The sequence below is a fragment of the Colletotrichum aenigma genome (genome assembly GCF_013390185.1).
Source record: "Colletotrichum aenigma strain Cg56 chromosome Unknown KSG_Cg56_contig07, whole genome shotgun sequence".
Lineage (NCBI taxonomy): Eukaryota > Fungi > Ascomycota > Sordariomycetes > Glomerellales > Glomerellaceae > Colletotrichum > Colletotrichum aenigma.
In genome coordinates, this window is record NW_023500913.1 from 534,108 (window position 1) to 559,781 (window position 25,674).

The window sequence follows — 25,674 nt, forward strand, 5'->3', positions numbered from 1 at the left end:
TAGGTAATTACTGGAATCAATTAATTCCAACGGAGTCATTCGTGCAGGCCAGATATCACATGTTTGAATGAGTGGGACGGAGGCTAGGTGTGCTCTCAGCCTGCGAGGTTGAAGAAATTCATTGCCCAAGTATGCGATTCTTTGCAATGGCTTAAACATGCCAGAAGCAACAGCAGCTAGGATCCCTGTAACTGAGCTCATCAGATATCCAACCTTTGATCTAAACAAACACTCTGGGCCTTGTCCTTGGATAGGCGTTCAACTCTCCCCATCCTCTCTCAATAAGCAGCCTTTTTGTCATCTCGCAAATAGATACGCTGAACGCTTTGCATGCGAATGCCGCGAGCTTCCGCGATAGTCCCATGCTTACGACCTCCAAATCGACTCAGTGACTTCTCTCGCTTTTCAAAGTCATACACCGCCTGATCCAGCATCTTATCTTCAATGACAGCGTACTCATCATATTCCTCAATGAAGCCCTCGGGGTCTGACGTGGGACTCCCAGTTGGAACATCGACAATGACGTTGTCGGCTTCGCTGTCTTCGAAGTCCGCATCATGTTCGGCGGAGGCATCATACGCGGGATCAACGTTTTGATCCTTTGATGCAGAAGTTCCGGTGTTTTGCGTAGCGTTCTCCTTGGTATCCTCGCTTGATTTGGGCTTGGCGGGAAATTTCTTGGTGCGCTTGGGGACGACGAGTGTCCAGGCGCCGGCGTCGGGGCTCTTTGGTTCGTCCATTGTGGCTTTTGAAGAAGTCTGAGTTGAAACTACTGATGTGAGAATCAAGATGGTCGGCCGACCTGATTGTTGTTGGGCATATCGCAGCTCAACCATAGGAAATGATGAGCGGCGGTTGCGACATTTATGTCTTTGGCCGCCGTAACTATGGTTGTCGCGAGCATTGTTTGCGTGGTGTGTTGTCGAAAGATCTGGAGACTTCCCTAGAAGGGCCTGCTTGACTTGTTCGACAAAGTGGGCTGTCCGATGATTACATACCAGTTGTGAACAAGAGCGACAATGGGGGTCACTGGTGGACCTCAGGTTGCTTTGGGGTTCAGTAAGGGAACGGTCACAATGGCTGTTTCCATAGCTTTGACTGATCGTCCTACCGTTCAAAATGCCCATCCCTATCAATAATAGAAGTTTGAATTCCTTGAACCTAATCAAAGTCATTTGGCCTTGGCTAGCTTTTGTGATTTTGCCTTGGTGCTTGGTGGCTGTGATCGGCAGAAGCTTTCATTGGACTACTTTGAACGCTGTTCGCAAGGAATTGTCTCATACAAACCTCCCTGGGCTTTTTGGCCACCAATCACAGGAAGAACCCGAAAATCAGAGAGTTCTGTTTTTGACTTATTCTGTGCTTTCACTGGTTTGTGTCGTCACGCCCACTCATAAGGTTGATGCCAAACTAATTTCGAAGCCATGATATGATCTTTCGCGGTATGAGACATGTGACTCATCTGAAACTTGGAGCATGATTGAGATGTTGGTTCTTTGCCTAATTTTGTATCGAACCAATTCGCAAACATAAAGCAATGGCCTGAAAAGCGCGGGAGTTTATAGCAACATTTAGTTGAGCAACAGGCTTTTGACCCGGTCTCCTCGGCATTTCCTCTTCGGCATTTGCCTCTGAGGAAGTTTGAAACCAGCATCCTGAAAGCTTCTCTTCAAAGGCCCATTACCTTTTTTGTCTTCGTAGTCGCCGACGTCATCGGTACTTTCATCGTTGTCCGAAAGACTGCCATCAGATTCCTCAAAGTCTTCGTCCCCAGAATCATCGCTGTAGTACTCTTCGTTATTCTGACTTTCCAATGGCTTCATCCTCCTCCAAGGTGCTTCCGTAACCAAACATTGCTGACATTTGAAATCGGCATCGTTCTCTCGGAAGTAGACCCTGCTGCAAGTCGTACGCTTGCGCGTTTGTGCCTGATTGCAGGAAACAAGTTTGCGATCAAAGAACTGACCGCACGCCTGGCACTGGTTGTCTCTCCAAATAAAATGACACATGGTGTTGAAAAAGGTTGTTGTTTGTTCAATATCGTTTTCTGCTCGATAATAGACACACTTTGCGTGATGAGACGGAATGAGAAACAAGAAATTGGACATGGCTTTACAGCTAAGCCGGGCTCCTCGCGACATTTCTAGTCATCTTGGTCACTCGTGGTCCTGAGAGTACGAAGACCGTCCGAGATGCATTCAGAACTGCCCGCTTTGACGCCTTGACAATCGCTAAATCACAACAAAGCAGTTGCATCAGGCCCATTCACCAAGACAGCCCGCATGTTGAATGGATCCTAAGCCTCAACTCACTTGAGCTCTTTGAGACTTGCCTCAAGATATAAAGGATCATTGTGCCTATTGTTGGCTTCCTTCGATCGACCTCCATTTCAAAAGATTTCGAAACCACACTTCCCTGCGCAAGATCGCGAAAGAACCAGTCAGGATCTCTATCTGGCAATTTCTATTTGCATCTTGAGACATCTGCAAAGTCACTCCTCGAAGATGTGTTACTTCGTTCTCCACTCAGTCGACTGCACCAGCTGCGGCACCAGCTACACGACGCGCCATGAGCGTCGAACAAGCTACCACAGCCCTGGAACATGCTGCCCGCGCCACCCCTGTGGTCAGATTTTGAGTGAAACTGTGCAAGGCGAAGTAATGAAACTCGGGCTTTGCCCCAGATGTCGTCAGTACGAAGGCAGGAGAGGAAGACGAAATCTCGGCTGAGCTTCATAAACCATGGGTGTCAATAGCTCACTCCAGTCACATTGCATTGTCGATCGCTTTAAATACTTATACAGACAGTCAATGAGTAAATCTTCTCGCTACGGAGTGCAATTGTTATGGAATGCAATTGATGTCGGCTTTTCCGTGAGTAGTGGGAAAAGCTTCAAAACTAATCTACTAACCTCGGTTGGTCGAAATGTTGGTGACACTGCGATTGCACAGCCAATGTTTTCTATCGTAGCTTCCAACGGTAGTATTTCCCGGAAGGCAATGGCCCATTGCTAAGTCCTGTCTTACCTCATTGTCATTCCGTGATATCCAATCGCAGTAAGCCGAGGGTTATTTAATGAACTTTCGCTCCCGGATCGGCAGGAGCTTATGCGCCACCGTAAGCTTCATGCCTCTGTCGCACAACACAGATTTTACTGGTGCGATCGGCCGATCATTCACTGCTCAAGCCCCGTTTCGTATCCCCGCTTCTTGCAGTTCAACAATTACCTCCTTTCATTGACTGCCGAGAGCAAATCACCCATACATTTGATTGTCAATAATATGGTTCTCATCAAAGTGGTCGAGGGGTCAGTCCCCTTTCCTCATCCATCATTTCCTGAGGACTCGAACCCTCAAACTGCCTATCGTATTCTCGGCGACCTGTCTGCAGGTAAGCCGCTTGTCGCACTTCACGGCGGTCCCGGGATTCCACGCGTTTACCTGGCCCCTCTGTTCACGTATTACCACAAACAAACCAGGACTCCCGTGATTCTGTATGATCAAATCGGTTGCGGCAAATCGACGCATTACCCGGAGAAGCAGGGTGATGAGTCTTTCTGGACTGTGTCGCTCTTTGTCTCCGAGCTTGAGAACTTGCTGGCTCGCCTCGGCGTCGACAAGTTTGACCTCTACGGTCACTCATGGGGTGGCATGCTTGCGGCTGTCATCGCTACAGAATCGGCATCGCCAGTTCTGGCGCCAAGGATTGAGAAGCTGATATTGGCCAGCAGCCCCGCGAGTATGAAGTTGTGGGAAACGGCACAGCGCAATTGGCTAAAAGAGATGCCTAAAACTGTCCGCCAGGCAATCGAGAAGGCGGAAAAGGACGGCGACTACGAATCGGAAGAGTATCAGGCAGCCGTGATGGAGTACTACAAGGTTCACATGTGTCGTATTTGGCCATTCCCCAAGGCCTTGGCGGACGCTTTCGATGAGCTGGAGAAGGACCCAACGGTCTATTCTACCATGAATGGACCAAGTGAGATTACTGTTGTCGGGAACCTGAAGAGTGAGTCCTGCTTCTCCGCGCAGCCTCCTATAAGACGAGCTTACAGCCTGCATTAGGTTACGATTGGAGTGAGAAGTGCAAAGAGATCAAAGTCCCCACTCTGGTAATTCATGGCGAGTTTGACGAGGCGTCTTATTTGGTGGTTGAGCCTTTAGTCAAGAACATTCGCAACTCTAAATGGATCACTATCAGTAATGGGGCTCATATTGTTCACTTGGAGCAACTTGAGAAGTACTCATGGTTTCTGGAGAAGTTCCTACATGGCTGAGCAGGCGGTCTGTGTCGAAACGATGATGCCACTTGAGTGCAGGCGGAGAATGGCGAGAGGGACACCGTAGCAAGTATGCAAAGAAAGCACGGAAGATTAGCCAAGATATCAAACAAGAGTAACGATGATATCAATTGGCAAAGCCTTGTTGCAAGACATATTCTTGGTTTCCACAATGATGCGTATTTTTTCGATTCATCACCTCAACTCGTGAGTCGGCCTTTTCTTTTCTGGTGCTGCCCATTTACCCCTTTTCATTTCATCATGTCTCATGAATCCAAGAATCCTGCAAATATTCATCTTGGAATCCCATCAAATCAGTCAGATTCTTCGTCAGAAAGCATGCGTGGGCCCCTCTCTCCTCTCTCATTCGGCCGCAGCATCCGCGGGCTTCTGCTGCGGCGTGGCTCGTGAAATAGTACACCCACATCCCTCATTATCTCCTCGGCTATGGTGGTGCCAACGTCCTTGTACGCGGTCTTCCTGCCTGATTCGAGGAAATATTCAAGTTCGTTCTTCAGTCTCCATGGCGCCGTTTCCGTCCGGTAGACCCACTCTTGAAATTCCTTCCTCTCCTGCCTCATGAAGAATTCCCATGGCTCGATACGCTTGTATATCTTGGGTGCCAAGGGAAGGTAAGGACTCCATGCACGACGGCGGAACTCAAGATACCCCAAGGAATGCAGAAAGGCGAGGGACAGCGTCGTGTCCTCGGACTCAGGATCCGCCTCAAATAGCTCTTTTTGAGCGGGTTCCGCGACACGGGGGGCTTTGTTGGTGACAAAGTCTTGCTCAAGGACTCTGAGCACACCCATGAACTCCTCCGAATTGATATCCACAATGCGCCTCTCCATGACCAATGGGACTTCAATCGGTTCATGCATCCCTTTGTAATTGTTGAAGCAGCACCGTCCAGTAGTCCATACACAAAACCGGCAGAAGTAGAGCGTCTCCTCCTCGGCATCTTTGCCGCACTCATCGCAATAGTACTCGCAGAACACCGCTTCCTCGACACGGTCGTCCTTCTCTCTCACCCAAGGATCCACGACGTACGCCTGTATCAGTCTGACAGCTTCATCGTCGTACCCAGTGCGGAGGAGGAGCAGCCGCGATAGCATTCTGATGATGTAAAAGTGGTCGTCGATCGTCCTATGCTGGGCTTTGACTAATTGCGCAACATACTGTGCGATGAATCCGTCGGCATTTCCGACAGCCTGGTCAGTCAGCGTTTTGTGGTGCCCTCCCAGTGCGGTATCAAGTGGTTTCTGGCCCCCGAAGTCTTCAGCACGCAGCATCCTTTCCCAATGATCCATGCCGGTCTCCCTTCTCAGCCTCTCACACGTATTATGGATCATAGTCATCATCACCGGTACCTCTGTTTGAGGGTCGTCCGTATGCAGTACCGTCTCCCCATAAACATCGGCGTTGGCAATGAAGTCAGCGACCTTGGGATGCTGGAGCAAGGCATCGAGGATCCCACGCTCACGGTTGTCCACGGCAACTTGCGCGGCACTCCTCCAAGAATTGTCTGAGGGATCTTTTCCCGGACAGAGTTGTCCTTTCACCGGATCAGCACCCAAGTCCAACAAGTACCGCACCGCCGGCAGATCCCCGCTCCTGCAGGCCTCGCCCAGCACGGTAAATCCTACCGAGCTGACGACATCGTCCACGCCAAGACCGTGCTGAATCAGCAGTTCGATCATCTTGTACGCTGGTGCGTCACTATTATTTGTCAAGGCTTTCCAGACACAGGAGCCGCAGTTTGAGCATCTGGGCGTAAGGTCGGCTCCATTGTCAAGAAGAAAGGCAACTAGTTTAATGGCACCGGAGGAGCATGCTCCCATGAGGGGTGTTTCGCCGTCATAAGAAGGGGTGTTGATGGTTTCAGGAGCTCTTTCATAAAGAAGCTTGGCAATCTCGAACTTTCCTCGAGAACATGCTGACCAGAGCGGTGTTTCCTGGTAGTAGAATGATTGAAAGTTGGGTTTGGCCCCTGCTTCGAGGAGACAGCGCACAATCTCCAGGTGGCCTTCTCTGGCTGCAATGTTCAGAGGCGTTTCGCAGACCAAGCCCTCCTTAGCCTGGTAGTTCACCAGCTCCGGCTCGTATTCAAGAAATAGCTTGCATAACCCGAGATTTCCCTCCTGAACTGCAGCCTGTAGCGGGGTTCTGGGGTCACCAGGTGCCAAGAATCGTTTTGTATCGGCACCGTGATCCAGGAGTAGCTTCACCAACTCTACGTCCTTCTCCGCCGCCTCGATAAGGATGTGGTCGAAGTCTTTTGGTACATAGTTGACACTCGGAGGCAACGAATGTTCCAGAAGCAACTTGAGAATTTCCACATTGCCCCCGTACACGGCTGCGTCCAGAACGCCAGGGAGATTGTAAGCTTCTTCCAAGGTGGGGTCTGCACCGTGCTTCAGGAGAAGTTCAACCATTGGGTAGTTCTGATTCTTGACTGCTAGCATTAATGGTGATCTTGTATGGCGTTTTGACTTGGGATTAATAGTATTGATGGAGCTGTTGTAAGAGATCAACAGCTCTGCGATATCGAGGTTTCCGTTCGGGTCTTTATCGCCGCTGCTGTATTGTCAGTCTGATATACACCCTTCAAGAATTCAGTGCCTTACATGTCTTCCAGTCTCCCCGCGACGAAGTCCACGGCAACAAATAGTGGCGACTTATCGCTTGCTTGTGGATGACGGTCGGGATTTGCTCCGGCCCTTAGAAGCAGTTCGACGGCCTGGAAGTTCTGCTCGGTAATCGCGTAAGATAAAGCCGTAAGTCGAACTGGTGCACCGTTACTGGACTCGGAGTCGGTGAGAAGATCAATGTCCAAGTCCCGTCGTTCAAGCAGATGAGGTAGCCAATCGGCGTATTTTGGCTGCATCAGCAAGTGTATGGCAGCAAAGCCCGCGGCGTCTCTCTGATTGATATCTTCGATGTTGTCTATTAGGTGTAAAAATATGTCGAAATGCATGTCGACGATTGCTGCTGTCATTGGTATCAGTTTATCTGGGGAAGGAAACTTGATGTTCAGATCGGCCTCAGCTTGACTGAGCTTGTCGATGATATGATAAGAATATTTCGTTGGCTTGCTGAATGCCTGATGTATGGGCGTTGACCCGTCTTGATCTGAGATATTGGGGTTGGCCCCGACTCGAAGGAGCTCCTCGACCAGGATCGGGTTTCCGTTGCTGCATGCCAGCCACAGAGGGGTCTCTCCCCTAAAAGTGGACATGTTTACATCTGCTCCTGCTTTCATGAACGCATCTATCATCTCTGAAACAAGATCTTGATCCGGATCGGTGTTGAATCTGCAAAAGAACATCAACGCTGTGGCGCCTATGGCGTAGTCTCTACGGTTGATATTGAAGGGACGCTGCAGGAAATGGCGAACCATATCTGGCAGACCGACTGGCTCCTTTGCAGCATGCATCAAGGGAGAAAGGCCCGCTTCGTCAACTATCATCTCATCATGTCTCTCTCTGAACGAGTCAATGAACATGGCGAACCGAGGGTAATCTCTCCACGTGTTTTGCTTGAACCGCCAGAAGAAGCCCCATACTCCGGTTTGCCAAGGGTACGTTTCTGGGTCATCCATGACGTACAAGTCGACAACAAGGTGGATGATGTTTGCGGCGTTCGCAGTGATAAGAGCCACGACAGGAGGAGTAATCCCATGAGGCGATGATATTGTTCCGTCTACGTGGCGACTCCAAGTTCCGTATGATGATGAGTTGAAAAAACGGCGCAATTGGGGTATCAGCTTTGCCCATTTGTCCCCTGAGAGCTTGAAATGCGTTCGCCAATTTCTTGCTGCGTAATGGTAAAAGGGACATTCCCGTTCAACATCTCTCGAAAGACCTCCTCCAAATATGGGCTGCGAAAGATACTTGAGACAGAGCGACGCCATGTTGGCATGTTGTTCATCTTTGCTGATGTACGAATTGAGATGGATTCTAAGGGAGGGGTGCAAGGAGAAGGCCTCAAATTCGTCGCTGACTCTGATCAGCCGAGGGCATTGATGCATCAAGACTGTCTGGATATCGATGAACTTCAGACGGGGATTGTCGTGAAGGCACGCGAGAGCGTCGCGCAAGGTATTGCCACGAATATTTCCAATGGTGCCTAGGATGACATGTAGCGCTGAAAGGGCATAATTGTCGTTGCTGATGTTCTGGAACAAGGGTAGCAGGTTGTAGTCAAAATACTTTCCTAACTTTTGCGGATATGGAAAGATCCGGCGGCTCATGGAGAACCCGTACTCATCATCATCTCTTACGGTCGAGAATCCGTCTTCCATAGAGCAATTGGCGTAGACGAAGAATGACTCTGCTTGCTCTTTGATCGAATCTGCCACCTCTGCGGGCGGGTCTTTCGTTGACTTGATGGTACTGAAGTCCTCGACTCTCTTGTCCACGTAGGTAGCAATGTCCTTCCGAATGTCCTGGTCTTTCATCTTGATACGGGTGGCTCTCACAGAAGCCATAGCCATGACCTCGTTTGGGGTGTAAGTGGTGAAGAACTTGAATCTGACGGTATCTCGTGGAAAAGATTGGTTGAATGGTCCGGGGGGTGCTGTACTAGGAGGCGTCGGCGGCGTTGAACGAGCGATTGGATGGTCGATAAGACTAGCTACCAGAGCCAGGAACTCTTTGACAAAGCCCACGTCGCATTCGTGGAGTCCATCTACTATCAAATAGACTGTGATCGACTTCCCAGGACCTTGGCACAACTGCAGCTGAGACATGATGTTCCGGAGGATGCCAAAGAGCGCGGCCATGCTAAAACTCCCGTCGGCGTCAGGGAACAGAAACTGACTGCTCAAGAATTCGAACCATTGTGGCCGTTCGCGAAGAATTTCTCGGATAAAATACTCCATGATTGGTGGTTTCTTGTTTCCAGTTGAGCTTGCATTGCAGAAGAATGAGAAGACCAGGTCCCATGGCTTTGATGCATCTCGAGAAAGGTGGTTCGCAACGGACTTGGCGAGATATGTCTTGCCACACCCAGCACTTCCGTAAACATAGAAGTCTTCGGTCGCATTGGACTTGGACCATTCAAGGAAGAATGGATGCGTCTCTATCCAGGTACATGTGCCTGGCATCGGATTGATGTCGTGTCCAAGATGATCATCGTCCCAAGTGCCAAGCCTGTCTATGAGTCTGTCCCGGCGTTCTTTCATATACTCTAGATTTTCATCAGAACCAATTCATGACTCCAAGACTGAATGAGGACTAACCGATGCTTTTCTTCTTCAACCATGCTTGGTGAGCGTTGCCACCGTGTGCCGCAGGTATTATGCCTGGGGGCAGCCCCATGGCTCGGCCCGGCGGGGGGCGTGGTCGGACAGGGACGTCTACTTTCTGTCAGTAACTCTCAGAAATCCATGTCTTGGAAGATAACTACCTGGATCCGGTGACGGTGGTCTGGGAACTGGAGAACTTCGCAGTGCCGGCGGCGCGGGCGGAAAAAATACCCTCCTAGACGTATCTGCCGAGGCCTTCGTCATCAACTCGCCAACTTGCTCAGCCAGCTGAAGATAGATCCTATCCTCAGGGGACGGGAACCTTGTGAGTTGAAAGTGGTCGCAATCTATGGTGAATGTCTTGCTTTGAGGTGATTCGAGCTCAGCGCGCCGTTTAGGAACTACCTGTTTGGTGTTAGAAACCACATGGTCTTCCGCTTAAAGCTCTCACCAAAGTCTTGTGCGTTTCGGAACCATCAACAGTTAGCTCAACCCGTCTCACTGCAATGAAATTGAGCATCTCAAGTTCCGACGGCAGCCTCTCAAGAAAGGCGGTGTTGACTTCGCGGACGGCATCTGCGTATTGCCTTGTATCGTCCCATGATGGTTTCAAGGATCCCTTTTGGAGACTGAGTGCCGCGATAGTTTTGACTGCCTTCAGAACGCCCTCGGAATCAGTGCCGTGATGTACCGTGTCCAGAAAGACAATGCCGCCGATGGAATCCCTGATGTTGAAGTACTCTGGACAGCTCAAGGATAATATGACGGCCTTGCTTCGAGTTAGCCACATTACCCGACTTGTGGCGCGCGTTGTCTTCTTACCTTCTTCACGATGACCCCGCCGAGCCCATGTGCTATGAAGATCGTCGGTCCTCCTCCCTAGAAAGACTTTTATCAGCCGCGGATTCCCAACGTCCATTAACATCGAGTCAAACCGTACCCCATTCACTGTGTAACCAGCCATGATTATTGCGAGGAGTTCGTTGGCATGGAATGCAATACTGGAGGGCGTCATGTTGACTGACGGGTCCGAGTTGTATCCGTATGACCATACTCGCGCCGAGTTTGAGAAGTTGCCGAGGAATTCCGGATCCGAAATCCACATCTTGCCAGATTTATCATGATGCCATGTCGTCTTCGGCGATCCTCCTATGTCGTGGACGCAGATGATGCTATCCGAGGTCAGCGTCGTAACTTCAACCCGCAAGAGCTTACTTACTTCACCAAAGGCCGCCATCTTGGCGGCACAAGATTCAAGTTTGGAGGGTAAACGCACTCCAAGCTCGGGATGATCATGATGAGCTCTTGACACGCCGCAGCTTGGATCGCGATTGCACCTTTCCCAGTTTCGTTTGCGCCTCTGTTGATGTCAGCATAGACGAGCAAATTGCACCCCCACATTCAGGGACGATGAGAAGTCGAAAAGACGGCCCGTCGTTCAGCAATAACAGTTACTCCGCCCAGATCAGGCAGCCGCGGCAATGTCTTTCTCATGATGATGACTGCAGAGAAAAAGCCAGTCTAGGCGGCCTCATGTGAGGAGTTGACGCTGCTAGGGCTGAACGATTGGATCCTGCGCCACGCGAGCGCGAGCCTGCAGGTGCTAGACAAGGGGGCGGGATGCCCGTTTGGCCCCCAAATTGGAAAAGGCGTGGCGCCGAGCTAAGGACTTTGTGTCTTACCAATGGTCCTTTGCTTGTTCAATTATGCAATGCCAGCGCAGCCTGATTTCTGCTGCGGCTGAATCCTTGTTCTGTCCGACATTCTTGTCGTTGCGTCCTTGCTCATGCATGTGCGTCAGACCAGGGTACCTCTTCCGATCCCGGCTTACGGGAAAGTGAAGCCATTCGCTGGGATCCGGTTGGGCGTGGTTTTAGTGTGTAGGGACGTTCATCCTCGCTTAGACACAACAAAATTGTGTCCCCGTTGATCAAAGACGACATGATTATTGATCTGATCGCTGCGATTCTCACTTCTACATCGAGTCATGTTGGAAGTCTGAATCAAGTCTCACAACTAACATCTCTTGAAGTTAGGAAGCGGCGCAAGATGTTCTTTAAGACCCCACCCCAACTTCTAAAACACCCCTACTTCTGAAACGCGTTAAAAACCGCGTTTTCATATACTGCCCTCTATATATCCCTGACTTTATCTTCTTCTTTTTAACTACTATAATTAATATTAATATTTTTAAAAATACTACTATATTTTAAATAGCTATATATGTTAAGAGTTATATTACTATAATTATTATAGCTATATATAGGAGTAAATTTTATTAATAAACTTTAAGAGAATAAAATATATCATATCTTATTATTTATAATAGAATTAATAATAAGAAGTTTAAAAAAGAAGCTTGTATAAACTAATAATATATTTTAATATAATAAGAAACCTCTTTTACTATATAGGTTCTTATATACGTATTATTAAACTTTATTTTAAACTACTAATGTATCTAAATCTTTATAATTTTGATCTTCTATATTAATAGTAATATTAAACCTGTTAATAAAAAATGAAGAAAATACTTTTTATATTATAACGTATCTTATCAAATAGTAAAAACTTAGAAAATAGAGATCAAATATATAAAATATATTATAATTAATAGTATTAAGTTATTTTTTAAGATCTTTTAGCTTTTAGCAGTTAAAATAATCTTAATAAGCTTTAAATAGAATATAAATAAAATAAAGATTACTAAAAGCTTATAAATAGATTATTTACTAATAAGATATACTAAGAAACTTTTAGTATTTATTTAGAATAATAAAAACTATATTTAGATAAGAATTATTAAGTATATCTCTATTATTAATATATATTTACTTTTTCTTATTATTTTTAAAAATAAAGCTTTTTAGTAGTAATATTTTCTTAATAATTTATAAGAGTTTAAGAAAGAGTAGTTTATACTATTAATAAATGATAAGATATTGAATATTATTAGTCTTAAGTAGTTAAATAAGATATTTATACTACAAATTACTATAGAAGTAAAGAGACTATGATCTAAGTATTTACTAGTTATTAATAACTATAATGGCTATATTTCTAAAAGTTTTATATAGTAATATTTAATATATAATATTTACTTAGTACTTTTACTTATATACTTATTGTATATTATTTAGCTATTTAAAATATTAGTTTTCTTATTTTCAAAAGTATTATATAGGTATTAACTTATAAATTAAAGTTCTTAGCTAAATTTAATATTAATTAATAACTAGAACTTCTTTTAATACTATTTATATATAAAATCTAAAACTTTATAATTATATATTATTAGAATAAAATAAGTAGTGATAAAATTATAGCTTATTAATATTACTAAACTATTAATAAGTATGTTTATTTTTGCTTTAGTTTTTATAAATATTCTAAGAGTATTACTATAAAAAGAAGTAGCTATTTTATAATAATTATAATTAGAGCTAAAAGCTATTAATTTAGTAGTATATATACTATTTATTAAAAAGCTAGAAAAGTATTTAAACCTTAATAATATATCTAATACTAATAGTTAATAAATAATTAAGTTTCTAAGAGCTTAAGTTAAAGTATTATAGCTAAACAAAATAAAAATTAAGCTAAATATCAATAAATACTTTACAGTAGTTAATTAGATAATTAAAAAGAAATAAGAAGTATAAAATAACTTAAATTAAATAAAATTAGTATTATCTAAAAATAAATTATTAAATAATAAAAAGAGTATAAAATTATGTATTTTTATTATGGATGGATTAAGATATTTAGTAATATACAAAAGTATATTTATTATAGTGAGGGTTAAAATACATTAAAAGTGCTATTTCAGAAGTGGGGGTGTTTTAGAAGTTAGGGTGGGGTCTTATGACAGAATTGAGGTAATTGTGAGGCATTTACGTGGTGAATGTTGTTTCGGACTGTGCCTCTTCTCATGTTGGTCACATGGAATTCGTACTTTCGTACGCCTATAATTGACTTCCTATCGTGTATCCAACAGGTAGCGGTCGCTAGTCTTGAAGCTGCCTTGATGAGATTGACTCGTTAAGGTGATAGATTAAGTCTTCTCACTTTCTTCGCAGTTAAATTTAAGCAACGGCTTTTGCCTCTTTGGAATTAGAGCCACATCGCCAATGGTATAGGAAATGGTCCTATTATCGGATTCAGTGGGGAGGTCAACTCCCGATAGCAATTATATAGATGATGGTGCAATATACACACCACAGCCTCGAATAAAACCAATATTCATGGCATGGTTGCGAATAAGCAAAATCCAGCAGTGCCAAACACCGTTGAACCCCAGCATTGCTTATGAAGCCTCGCCGTAGTATATCAAAAAACCTTCAAGCTCGTCATGTCTTCATCCTTGCACCCTTCTAACCCTGCTACGGCAGCCGTCACTTCCCGAGCATGGCTCATGTCCAGTCGTGAGGAATAGGCATTACTCTACAACCACTTGATAGACGCTAAACTTGTAATTTAGTGTTACGACCCGTTATGCATGGATAACAGTTGACCGACCCACTTAGGCGTCGGGCGGCTAGGACAGGACATTTATACTCTGCAGGATCACAGGAACAACAGGGACTCACTCGGAAACAGAAGAACTATGATATAAGTCACGTGATAATAAGATAAGGACACAGTTAGTGGAGCGCATAAGGAAACGCTTAGTGATCAGTTGGTCAGACTAACTGATTATAATCACCTTATATACCTAGGTGATCACCCTAGGTAGACAAAGGATACTGTTCAGGATTAGTATATAGTATAACCTAAGCCTAGCTTATAGTTAGACTTCCATAGCTTTTTAGCAATCAACTTAGTATTTATCCTCATAGATACTCTTAGCTTACCTTCACTACAAATTACTTATTAAGTCTAAGACTGATCACCTTAGCCTCTAAAGACCTGATCTACTATCAGCATACAACCTACGACCCAGACCACGACCCCATGTACTGTTATAACGTGTCAATCCCCAGCTTCTGTTAGCAGACCCTACTGTCGGATAGCTGACCGTAACATTTAGCTCCCAGCCGATCCGTTCGAACCATGAGGTTGATGCCAGCAGGCTACACTCAAGGGACATGAGGCAGATATGCCGGGATCAGAGAAGGATGTTAGATATATGCCGAGTAGAAGTCACTCTTCAAGTTTCGAAAGCCAAGGTTTCCTGAAACCGAAACCTTTTTGCTAGCAAAAACTACGTAATCGGGCTCAGAGTGACGCATCATGAGAGCTCCACAACGGACCGCCAAATCAACTAGGCAGTGTTCGTGTACTTCTGCGCCGTCCTATTATGTATCATGCCATAGATCCACGACAACCCAACGGCTTCTAGGCAGCGCGTTGGCTCACGTTCTTCAAAAACAAACCATTATTTCCGTTGGTTTGCTGTTCTCATTCCCAAATAAACACAAAGTGGCCAACCAAATAGGCTGGGTCCATGTGACTGCGTCCAACCACGCCAGTCCTCAACGTGGGAGTATCTAACTCGGCCACTCATACAGAGGATGGTATCAGCAACGTCCTTATCGATGGCAAAATTACATTGCGTTGTGTGCTGCGTCGGTGTGTCTTCAATCCCGCACTCCCTGTAGCTTTTAATCCTGGTCGATATTCAATTCAATACATCTAGAGGACCACCGTCGTCGTCACTAATTACCAAACCCGTTGCATATATCGCAGGTATAAAAATAGAGTCCCGCAATCAGATCTTCAAATCCCCACCAAGATGTTACTTGCTGATCGAACTCCTTGCTCGCAAATGATGAAGCCCTGATCATCGAAACTTAGAACAGAGACACGTTTGCAGGACAAATTACACTCAAATCCAACACCCTTATTTTGCTAGCCGTCATTCCTGTCTTCCACGAGTCTTTTCATCCCGAATATCCCCAAAATGCCTCTCAACAATAGGAAACGATCTCATCCCGTCTCTAGATCTCAGGAGAACATCTTACGAAAGGATCACATCCACTACTAAAGATATAACAGCAGACAGCCCACTATCGCCATCCCACAATTTTGTGGAGCTGCCACTATTTTTCGGTTAATGAAGCTTCCAATCTTCTTCACGGTGCTTTATATCGCTACCGCCCTCTTCATCTGCGAATAAACATTTACTTCCCACTCTAAGGCATAGCAAGACAACTTAAAGACGTTATTGACTTGCGATCAGACATATTATACAATGCACATAACGCCTTAAGTTTCTGAAGGGCAGCATTAATTCCGAGTATCTGGGACATCTAACCCCAGAAAGCTCTACAGCTCGTGATCACAAACATGACGGCGAAAACTTCCCCTCGTCCAACATTTTAATGGCTATGTTCATGTCAAACACTCGAAGTAACCGGACTTCGTTGCAGAGAGTTGAATAAACCTTACGATGGTCTGGTCTACCGACTGAGATGGGGTTCGAGTCAGTGTTTGCCTGCCAGATCCTCGAACTCAGGGGGCCGTGTGCCTCATAATCTGTCAAAAGAACATTGTAGTGATGGTTCCCAGGCTGCGCTATATACATCACAGAGAGACTCCCAACCGTAGCCAGCTGGGTATAAAAGCCCCTGACTTGGAAAGCATCACAACCTCATGCCGCAATCGGCACTTCGCAGCGCGACTGTTGGTCTCCACGGACTGGATTCTATACTGTCCACCTAAATTCCTGCATCAAGCCAACGTCAGACAGGAAGAAGACTTTGATGACCAGAAGCAAGGTCCGCCATCGCTCTTCCTCGCTGAATGAATAGTCGTCCTAGAATACACCAGAACCAAACTTAAGATTCTTGGGCCTCCATTTCAGGGACAAAGCAATGACCATCGCAATTTAGGTTGCTTCATGGTGATCCACGTGAGAACATGCCATGTTCTCTGCAATTTCACACTTGCTACTACCATCGAATTGCGGCTAAGGCTGAGATGGATTTCGTCGCCCAAAGAACACTTTATACTCATATTGTTAGGCCACGAAACATTTCATGAGTTTGGATCGATAGCGTATATCTCCTGGTGAGTAGTCATTAGTGAGTGGCCGTCAGCGCACACACCCAGACTGGTCGGTGTTTATATAAGATGAGCTGCACCACTTCACCGCTTTGGAATCAAGGCAATGGGTTCTTTAACCAGATGTTGTTTAGTATGGGGGCATTGCACCAGCTGGTGTTTTAATCATCATCTCACGCGATATTATGACGCAGGCTTCACAATTTACACGAGCTCAAACCATATTACCTCTCACGCTAATCATCATCATCGTCTTCTATTCTGAGTACATTCATTCCGAATACCTAAAAAGCAACACATCCGATAAACAGCATCCACATGAGTCCATCTCAGCCTGGTTTCAAGCTTCACTCTTCACGCCTGCTGAAGCTTTCCACGGCCGGGGATAGTATGAATCACCAAGTACCCTTGGTCATTGATTCTTTGATTCTGCAGTTTGAAATATACCCAGGCGCAGAGTTTTATATCACAAGCAGCCTTTGGCTTCGGGAGGAAACCTGCACGTCCTGTACTGAAGCATATTGAGAGTATTTGAGAGGGATGACAGTAGGCGGCATGCTACACAATCCAAGAGACAATGCATCCCAGTTCTTCGAGAACGGTCCAGCCGCAAGGTTCCAACTCTTCGAGATATCTATCGCATATATTGCCTTCTCAATAATGATTTCTCTCCAACCAGTAGCAAGACCCAAAGCCTTCTCTCATCCAACCAGGTCATATCCATATTCATACCTGAATACACGTCATCGCAATCCCAAAGAGCCGAGCAATCCAACGCCATAACGTAGGCCGAGCACCTTGCATCAGACTGTGCGAGAAGCCGACCAGATCAGCATCGAAACTGCCTGCCTCCGTTCACTAACATCCAAAAGCGAAGCCTCGGTCGCATTGCCGCCTCGAACCACCATCTTCCAGGCTAGATAGCTTGTGTTCTATACTACGGCAAAGGGAACGCAGACACGGTGCCGGACGGGGTATAAAGTCTCGGTCTGGGGGACTCTCGAAAGTTGAAGCGGCAACGGAGAGCAAATGCGATCTTTATCTCGATTATTGGACATATCTCATGGTTTGAAGCATCTTTCTCTCTATCTGAGCCTAAGTGTCAGGTCGACAGCAACGTGAACGATCTAGCGCTGGTCAATCATCATTCTTCATCCCCGTCAATCTCAGTGTATTCGTCTTCAAATGCGCAGAACCTGGAGGCCCCTCGAGCTCTTTCTCATGCCGGAGACACATCGCCGAACGTGGGAATCCCGAATCCTCGCTTGGTCGACAGCAAAAAGAAAGACAGAAGTATTCAATTCGCCGCACACCATCGAGGACCATTGTGCGGCTGGGGGTTTTGAAAACAGGGCCCCATCCCCAGTAGATGGCACACATTTATAGTCACATCACATCACCAGCAAAAGAGATCTCATAACTGTAAACATTTCAATAAAGCAGCAAAAGGGCAAGCGGGGAAAGCATCTTCCCCTTTCCTGCCTCCCCACTGCCCATTTCGTAGCTGCTGCTGCTGACCCCCTTTAGGATAAAGAGTAAAAAGATACCCCGTTTTTGCCCTGAAAACGCCGTGCCAATGCAAAAAGAAGCCTTTCGGGGGGGACAAATATCTTTTGCTTCAAACCACGAAACCAGCCAGCCTTACTCAATCCATGAAGCTAGTTGCCCCCTACCTCTCCGGCCGGGCTCGGTTGGCTTCTTTGCATGCGGTCTATCGTTAAAAAAGAAGAAGAACCTGGCCTGGCATCCTTTCCTTTTTGTTTGCATCGTAGTAGTTCTTCTCTTCCCCCACCTATATCCTCCCCCCTTGTAGAGTTTCATTCATTATCCCAACCGTATCCTTTTTACACAACCACACGCCTGCCTCTCAAGACTTGGACACCGCGGCGGTGAGGACCTGGGTCCTGAAGAAGCCGCCCTTGGTCTTCTCAATGACCTGCTGGTAGACGTTGTTGGGCGGGTGGTTCATGATGACGGTGCCCTCCTGGCTGTCGATCTTGGCGTCGAGGCGGGTCTCGCGGATGAGGTTGACGATCCACTTCTCGCCGTCGTCGGGGTTGAGGCCGAGCTTGGCGGACAGGTCGCGGATGTTCATGCGGCTGAAGATCTTGCAGTAGCTCTCGCAGATGAGGTGGCGCGCGGCGTCCACGAACGAGTCGGAGGAGCTCATGAGGAAGAAGTCGGCGCGGCAGACCTCCTCGGCCTTGCGCAGGGCCTCGCGGGCGGCGTTAAAGTCGTGCGCGACGTAGAGCGCCGAGACGAACTCGGTGATGGGGTCGCTGTACTCGTAGGCCTCCTGGCGGACGTAGCGGATGACGTCCTTCATCTGCTTCTGGTGCAGGGAGGAGTTGCGGGAGCGCGAGCGGCCGGTGATGACGGCGGCGATGAGGTAGCGCAGGACCCAGGGGCACGAGGTCTGGATGGTGTTGATGTAGGCGGCGGAGAAGAAGAGGTCGAGGACGGCCTCGCGGGCGCCGTCGTGGTTGAAGAGGGGGAAGAGGGCCCAGTGGACGAGCATGGTGCGGTGGTCGAGCTGCGCGCGCGGGTTGTTGTAGAGCTTGGAGTCGATGCCCTCCTTGACCTTGAGGATCTCCTCGACGGAGGCGTCCCAGTTGGTCGTGAGGATCTCGGAGGCGAGCTTACCCCAGGTGGCCGAGGAGACGCGGTCGTTGTCGGTGGAGAGGACGCGGAACTGGTAGAGGAGCTCGGCGGCGGCGCCGTAGTTGCCGCAGCGGAACTGGAACTGGCCGAACTCGTAGAGGGCGTTGACCATCTCGATGGTGACCTGAAGAGCGTGTGTCAGCTTGCTGATCTCCGTCGGGATAGACAGACGCGGGACAAACTCACATCGTGGTCCTTCTTAAGGAACTCCAAGTTGGCAACCTTGTCGCTGCGCAGCGCGCCGACGACATCCTCGCGGGTCAGCAGCTCCGAGATCTTGGCCGTGTCGGCCTCGTACTTCTCAAGCTGGGCAATGACCTCGTTGCGCTTCTTGGTGTACTCGGCGGGGGGCTCGCTGCCGCCGTTGAGGTCCTGGTAGAGCTGGGCGACGTAGTCGGCCATGTTGGTGTCCTCGAGCAGCTTGATCTTGCCGGCGAGGATCTTGCGCGCCTTGTCGTCGTCGCCCTTCTCCTCGGCGCGGCCGGCCTCAAACTCGATCAGGGGGAAGACCAGGTGGCGGGACAGCTGGGACGCGAGCTTGGGCAGGATGCTCTCGCCGTCGAGGGCGGCGTAGACTTCCTCCATGATGGGCGAGGTTGTTTGTGAGGGTTGTTTCGGGTTCGATTAGGGGAAGATGGACAAATCGGTGCGGAAGACGGGTGACGTCGTCGGGATCGTGATCGGAGGCGGGGGGAGGGAGGTGTCGCGGTTCGGCCGTCCTTTCGCAAGTCGCACGTTATTTTTTGCTCAGATTTGTTTTCTCCGGCTGAGGGGCAGGCTCAGAAGAGTTTTGGCCATTTTCGCCAAAGGCAAGAATTGGTGGGGGGTTTTGCGGCGTGCCGTGGTTTTGCCGGTCCGCCTAATTCACTCACGCCTGGACCGTGCGTCTGCTTTCTCCGAGAGGTCCCTGATTAGGTAAGGTGGATTGTGCCGAGCTTCAACCGGCGCGAATCCCTCCGCTGGAAACCTCTGATGCTGAAGCTGTTGTCGACGGCCAGCCAAGGACCCCTCCACGACGACGACGACAATCCTCCTTCCGGCACCGATCCGCTCCTCCTGCCGCAAATATGAACTGCACAGCTCTCAGAACGGCCTTCGCCAGGCCAGCCACCTTCCTCCCCAGATCCGCCATCCCCCCCACCGTCCGATTCTCCTCCACAGCGACACCCGTCTCAAAACCGTACCTGATCAACCTGACGGCCTCCAACTCCTTCCCCGTCTACAGGGACGACAAGGCCGCCGGCTCAAGCAAGCGCACAGTTATCAAGAAGATCGAGGGCGACCGCAAGGCCCTGATCACCGACGTGTCCGCAGCGCTGAAGGTGCCCAAGGAGAACTTCAGAATCAACCCCGTAACACAGCACGTTGAGATCAAGGTCCGTGATTCCAATCGCTGTGGTAAAACTCCGAGACTACCGAGCGTCGGCTGACTTGCATACCAGGGCCACCACACGACAGAAATCAAGGAGTTTCTTGCAACCACATTCGGCAACCCCAAGATCGCCAAGACGACACCGACGGAGGTCAAGGCATGAGGCCTGGGAATGGCGTGACGAGGCTGCACTGCAGCTTGTGTATCAACCGTTGTAGCATACTGGCGGAAGACAAAAAAGCAGGAAAGGCTGGGCCGTCGCTGGCACATCTGGGCCGAGAAGCACCATAGTGAGCTAGACTGAAGGCCAAATGTATTATAACCCATTCAGGCGGGAGAGGGAATTCATGATAAAATATCCCACAACCGTATGACAGCATGCGATCACGAAAAGGTATTAGATCTCGTCAGGTAGTCTCACAATGTGACAATAGTGGAGGTATTCTTGCATTGTCGCGTCATTTGTACACCTATGAAAGAATGGCTCCCGTCAAGCATCCTCGCTCCAAGCCCCCAATAAACTCCCATCAAATTCCTTCTCTTTTTTTAGTTACACTCTTATACACGATCCACACCACCGCAGGATGTGTGCCTGTCCCATGGCAACACAAGGCTTGGATAAACCCTCCCACTCAGGGTCCATCTGGTATCAGTGAAGCTCCCCCAAACAAAACGCACTCCCCGACTCCGTTTCTATGCCATGCACAATCCTAAAAGTCGTAACACCAGAAAGTCTATCAATCCAACGCTGAGTAAGCCGATAGGTTCTTGATCACACCATCCTTGGTCCACTCGGGCGACCGCATGAGCATCATCTTGAAGACGGACTCCTCCGACGGTAACGCGTCGGCAGGAAGGCTGGACTTGGGGTCGTTAGGGTCCCGAGCCTTTTCGGCCAACCGCCGCAGCGTTGAAATCCCGCAGGTGGCAATGTACACCAGCCCGTTATCTCGACCAGCGGGATCGCCTTGGCCGTTTCGCGTTTGCCACGGCTGCTCGAACTGGGCGCCGAGTACCTGCACAAAGTGGTACAAGCTCTGTGCGAATCCATTTCCGCTTGTGAGCCAGGCCTTCGCGATACCCGTCTCGTGACCCGGCGCAAGGGATGCGATGATATCGGCAGCCAGAAGACCCTGCATGAGCCAGGGCTTGCGGTCCTCGATCAGTCTGAAAAACTTTTCCGGGGCCTCCACGTGTGCCACAGCAGACTCAGGTGTCTGGATGGGGATGACGGTCGTCGAAAGCGCAAATGCCCGTGTAAGTAGGTCGAAAGGCGGATTGCTACTAGCGTCCATCGCAAAAATCGTCTTGTAGTGTGTGCGATTCGGTTCATCTCTTGCCAGGAACCTGGCCAACGCATCCACGGCGTGGAAGGTGTAGGTGTGGACACCAGGCTGGTAAGGAGGGAAGTACATCTTATCTTCTACCACCGTCGGGCCAGGTGCGGGAGCGAAGGCCAAAAGGAAATGCAGCAAGCACAGAGCTTGTTCACGACCGGGAATCTCGACCGCACCAGCGATGTTGGACAGCAGGATGATGGCATCCTTCATGAACTCGAGGGTGTTCGCGTTCGTTCGGAAAAGCATGCTGCGCGTGCCCAAGTATCGAATGGTGGCGCAAAGGAACTTGATGACGAGCTCGTCGCCAAGCACCATATGATTCTCGTTGGCAGCCTCCGGGAAGGACAGATTACGGAGAATCGTGATGACACAGGAGAAACGATCAACGGCTCGGTCAAGCTCGTACTCTGGCGACCCGAACTTCGGCAACTCCTTGACACCCATCTTCTCGGTCCAGCATGCGCGTGCGACGTCCTCGTACGGTGTAAGCTGGATATCCGACGACGACTCTTCCGTGTTTTCCACCAGAAAATCCAATTGTTCCTCCGCACACTCCAGCAAAGCCTCAATGAGCTCCTCGCAGTACTTCAGATGGATATGCAGGGCCTGATGTTGGGTTGCCGTCACCGTTGCCAAGGTGTCCAATGCGAGGCGAACCTCGCCGTGGATACCAGACTCCAAGCTGCGGGTAAGGGCGTGCAAGTCCACGTAGCCAAGCTCATATGGCGGCGGAATATCGGGTTTCAACGCCTGGAGCTCTAACCCCTTCAGATCGAAAGCGCGAACGTTGATACCACCATAAGCCTCCAGCGGTCGGGCGCTTGGAGTGTACTCGTCGGATTCTTGAGCGAGACGCAGCATACGGGGCTTGATCGAAGCAGCCATAGGGTTCTGGTCCATGACGGGAGGGGCGGGCATCGGCATACCGCCACCCTTTACGGAGGCGGGAGACGCTGCGGGGAAGTTCGGGTGACCAGGCGTCGGCTCGACGCTTCGCGACAAGCTGTTACGCGCATGACCTGGCGGCACATTTGCTGGTGTCTGTTGTCCTGGCGGTTGAGGAGTTTGGAAACCATTCACAGCAGGAGGCTGACCACTGAACGACCCTTGCTTAACGGGCGTCTGGGCTTGCGGAGGCATGTTCGGCTGTCCTTGCGGCATCATCTGTTGCTGGGGCATCTGGCCTTGGGGAGACATCTGCTTGGTTGGAGTTCCCTGAGGTTGCTGACCAGGCATGGGCTGGTTGGGCATGCCCTGCTGCTGTTGTTGCATCATACGTTGCCTATTTGTCTGAGCATGCCAAGCCTCTTCAAACCTCAGCAAGTTCCTTTCGTAAATCTCCTTCATCATGTGAGGCGCCTGCGGTATTTGTCCAGGGTGAAATCCGATTTGATTGGAGACGTTTGGCCATTGGTTGCCAGCAGTGGTAGGTTTATATCCACCTTTGGCTTGAACAGCTTGGAAAAGCGTCAACAAACTAACCGGACGGTTGCCGATGGCAGGGTTCGGGTCAAACTGAAGGCCTTTAGCCGTCATGAACGTTGTGAGGCTCTTCATGAACTGGTCGGGATCGGTTCGGGGCATCGGGCGCTGCTGCTGCGGTTGCTGCTGGGGACGCATCGCGCCTGGGGGCATCTGGCCGTTCGACATTGGCATAGGCTGCTTGGGCATCATGCCACGACCCTGAGCCATGCTCTGGGCCTGCATCTGAGCCGCCATCTGCATATTCTGCATGTTTTGCATGTTCTGCATATTCTGCATATTTTGCATGCCCTGGATATTGCCTTGCTGTAACTGTTTCTGAAGACGAGCCTGGTACGCGGCCATTTGTTGCTGTTCCATCGCATTTCGCGGCTGCATGTTGGGCGGCAGCATCTGATTCGGCATTTGTCCCATGTGTTGTGGCATCTGTCCCATTTGCTGGGGCATCATCCCTCCTGCCATCGCGTTCGGGTTAGGAGAGGGTCTCGCCGGCGACTGTTGCGTCGGCGTGAAGTTGGGATTGAAGCCCGGGGGCATGTTCGGGTTCTGCATGTAGTGATTCGGTTGAGGCGTACCATGTTCGGATGGATTTGGCGATGCCTGGGGAGCAAACTGTTGCGCGCCGGGCGAGAATGGATGAGGTGACGCGGTCGCGACCCTTTGAGGAACGCTACCGGGCCTCAACTGGTTTGCCATTATCGGGGATGGCGTCGCATTCGCGGAGCCATTCTGGAGATGAGGATACGGCGATGGCTGACTTTGACCTTGTTGAGACATGGCGCCTTGATAACCGGGGAACGTCTGGGGCGTCTCGGAGCGCGACGTCGGCAGCATGCCCGGGTTTTGTCGCGGTGAGCCGGCGAGGCTGTCTTCGCGAGGACGGGGTCGTTTCGAGGGGATCACTTGGTTTGTTTGATAGGCGGGATTCTGGAAAGACGATGGCGAAGCGTTGCGCATCTGTCCATTTTGCATGGCGGCCATCTGCTGCTGTTGTTGCTGGGCCTGGTGCTGCTGGGCTTGCTGCGCCTGCTGGGGATTGGCAAACTGGGCCGGGTTGAAATGGGCCGGGTTGCCCATGAAGGCAGAGGGATCCATCATGGCTCCGGCGGCATTGGGATCGTTCATGTGAGGGAAGCCGTTGCCATTATGGTTGGGGACCGCGGCTTCGTTCATCCAGGTGCTCATGGCTGTGGTCGGCTTTCGCGACCCATCGAGCGATTACTTGGAAAGTCAGCGACAAGGACTCAATAGGCCAAGGTCCATTGAGATGGAGCAACGGATGATCGTGATGGGAAGTGGCACGGCAGTAGGCTCTGTCGCGATGCAGACTTGGTCGCGCGCGTCGCGGTTGTGTGTGGTAGACGTGGACGTGGTGGCCTTGGAGCGTGGTGCGTTGTGCTGGGGGGAGCGAGCGAACGAGTAGCGGGTGTGTGTGGGAAATCAGCAGTGGAGCGGCCGCTTTTGGCTGGAGTGCTCTGTGCTGGGGCGGGCTGATGGCAGCCGTCGGGCTTGGGAGAGGAGGACCGGGCTGTGTGCCTGGGCCTTGCACTTGCCTTCGGGGGAGCGACGACGGGGGTAAGGCGCGAGTGAGTTTGAGCAGGAGTGGGCAGCGAGGGAAGGAAGGCGGCGAGCAAGGAAGATAAAAAAAAAAAAAAAAAAATTAAAAAAAAAAATCGTAGGGGAAATAAAGGAAGGAGAGACAGGGCACCCAAGAGAGCGCGACACAGGCCAAGGCAGGCACCATCGAGGTTTGCCAACGCCAGCGACTCGCGTCGTCTCGCGGGGAAACGTTTTGTTTCCTTTCCTCTCGTCCCAATGCGACAGACTAGCTGCTCATTTGGGGATGGGGAAAAGAGTGCAGAGAGAGATAAGGAAGGAAATGGCAGGCAAGTGGGTGATGAAGCAAATGCCTGCCTGCAGTGCAGCAATCGCGAACGTCGCGCATCCACAATAGCAAGCATCAACTTCATCAGCCACCAGCCATCAAAAGACGGTGCGGCAACATCAAAAGCAGCTCACGAGATAATTAGAATAGAACTTACAACTTTATCGGCGGCCCGGGGGTGATCGGGATGGGGGTGCGAGGATTGAAAAAAAGGGTACGACTTTCGGGGCGGCGGCGGGAGGGAGGCAGGAGCTGCTCGGGTCGGGGCAGCTGGACAGGACGGGACAGGAGCAACAACAAAACGAACAGCGGACAGAGAAAGGGCAGACCGATGGGGACCGGCCAGCAATAGGCAATCAGAGAGGCTGAACGAAGGGTGGTCCGGCTTGGTCTTACCTAAGG

General features: G+C 49.4%; 6 protein-coding genes across 6 annotated transcripts; 2 read left to right on the top strand and 4 right to left on the bottom strand.

The window, feature by feature from the left end:
• Positions 1-278: 278 nt before the first annotated feature.
• On the bottom strand, positions 279-740 carry CGCA056_v010413 (uncharacterized protein; the record flags this gene model as incomplete). Its single annotated transcript, XM_037325660.1, has 1 exon — positions 279-740. The coding sequence occupies one exon, from the start codon at positions 738-740 to the stop codon at positions 279-281; it is 462 nt and encodes a 153-aa protein (XP_037174993.1).
• A 2,541-nt stretch (positions 741-3,281) lies between these two features.
• laaA (L-amino acid amidase) lies at positions 3,282-4,276 on the top strand (the record flags this gene model as incomplete). The annotated part of the gene is made up of 2 exons (XM_037325661.1): positions 3,282-4,008; positions 4,065-4,276. 2 exons carry the CDS (start codon positions 3,282-3,284, stop codon positions 4,274-4,276), a joined length of 939 nt encoding a protein of 312 aa, XP_037175762.1.
• A 317-nt stretch (positions 4,277-4,593) lies between these two features.
• On the bottom strand, positions 4,594-10,823 carry Ank2 (Ankyrin-2; the record flags this gene model as incomplete). The annotated part of the gene is made up of 8 exons (XM_037325662.1): positions 4,594-6,856; positions 6,907-9,469; positions 9,522-9,638; positions 9,689-9,932; positions 9,979-10,296; positions 10,350-10,406; positions 10,468-10,699; positions 10,747-10,823. 8 exons carry the CDS (start codon positions 10,821-10,823, stop codon positions 4,594-4,596), a joined length of 5,871 nt encoding a protein of 1,956 aa, XP_037174995.1.
• A 7,576-nt stretch (positions 10,824-18,399) lies between these two features.
• int-6 (Eukaryotic translation initiation factor 3 subunit E) lies at positions 18,400-19,778 on the bottom strand (the record flags this gene model as incomplete). Its single annotated transcript, XM_037325663.1, has 2 exons — positions 18,400-19,317; positions 19,380-19,778. 2 exons carry the CDS (start codon positions 19,776-19,778, stop codon positions 18,400-18,402), a joined length of 1,317 nt encoding a protein of 438 aa, XP_037174998.1.
• Positions 19,779-20,260: 482 nt separating this feature from the next.
• On the top strand, positions 20,261-20,728 carry CGCA056_v010417 (54S ribosomal protein img2; the record flags this gene model as incomplete). Its single annotated transcript, XM_037325664.1, has 2 exons — positions 20,261-20,569; positions 20,636-20,728. The coding sequence occupies 2 exons, from the start codon at positions 20,261-20,263 to the stop codon at positions 20,726-20,728; spliced, it is 402 nt and encodes a 133-aa protein (XP_037174997.1).
• A 574-nt stretch (positions 20,729-21,302) lies between these two features.
• sol1-0 (SWI/SNF chromatin-remodeling complex subunit sol1) lies at positions 21,303-24,572 on the bottom strand (the record flags this gene model as incomplete). Its single annotated transcript, XM_037325665.1, has 1 exon — positions 21,303-24,572. One exon carries the CDS (start codon positions 24,570-24,572, stop codon positions 21,303-21,305), a length of 3,270 nt encoding a protein of 1,089 aa, XP_037174990.1.
• Positions 24,573-25,674: the final 1,102 nt, after the last annotated feature.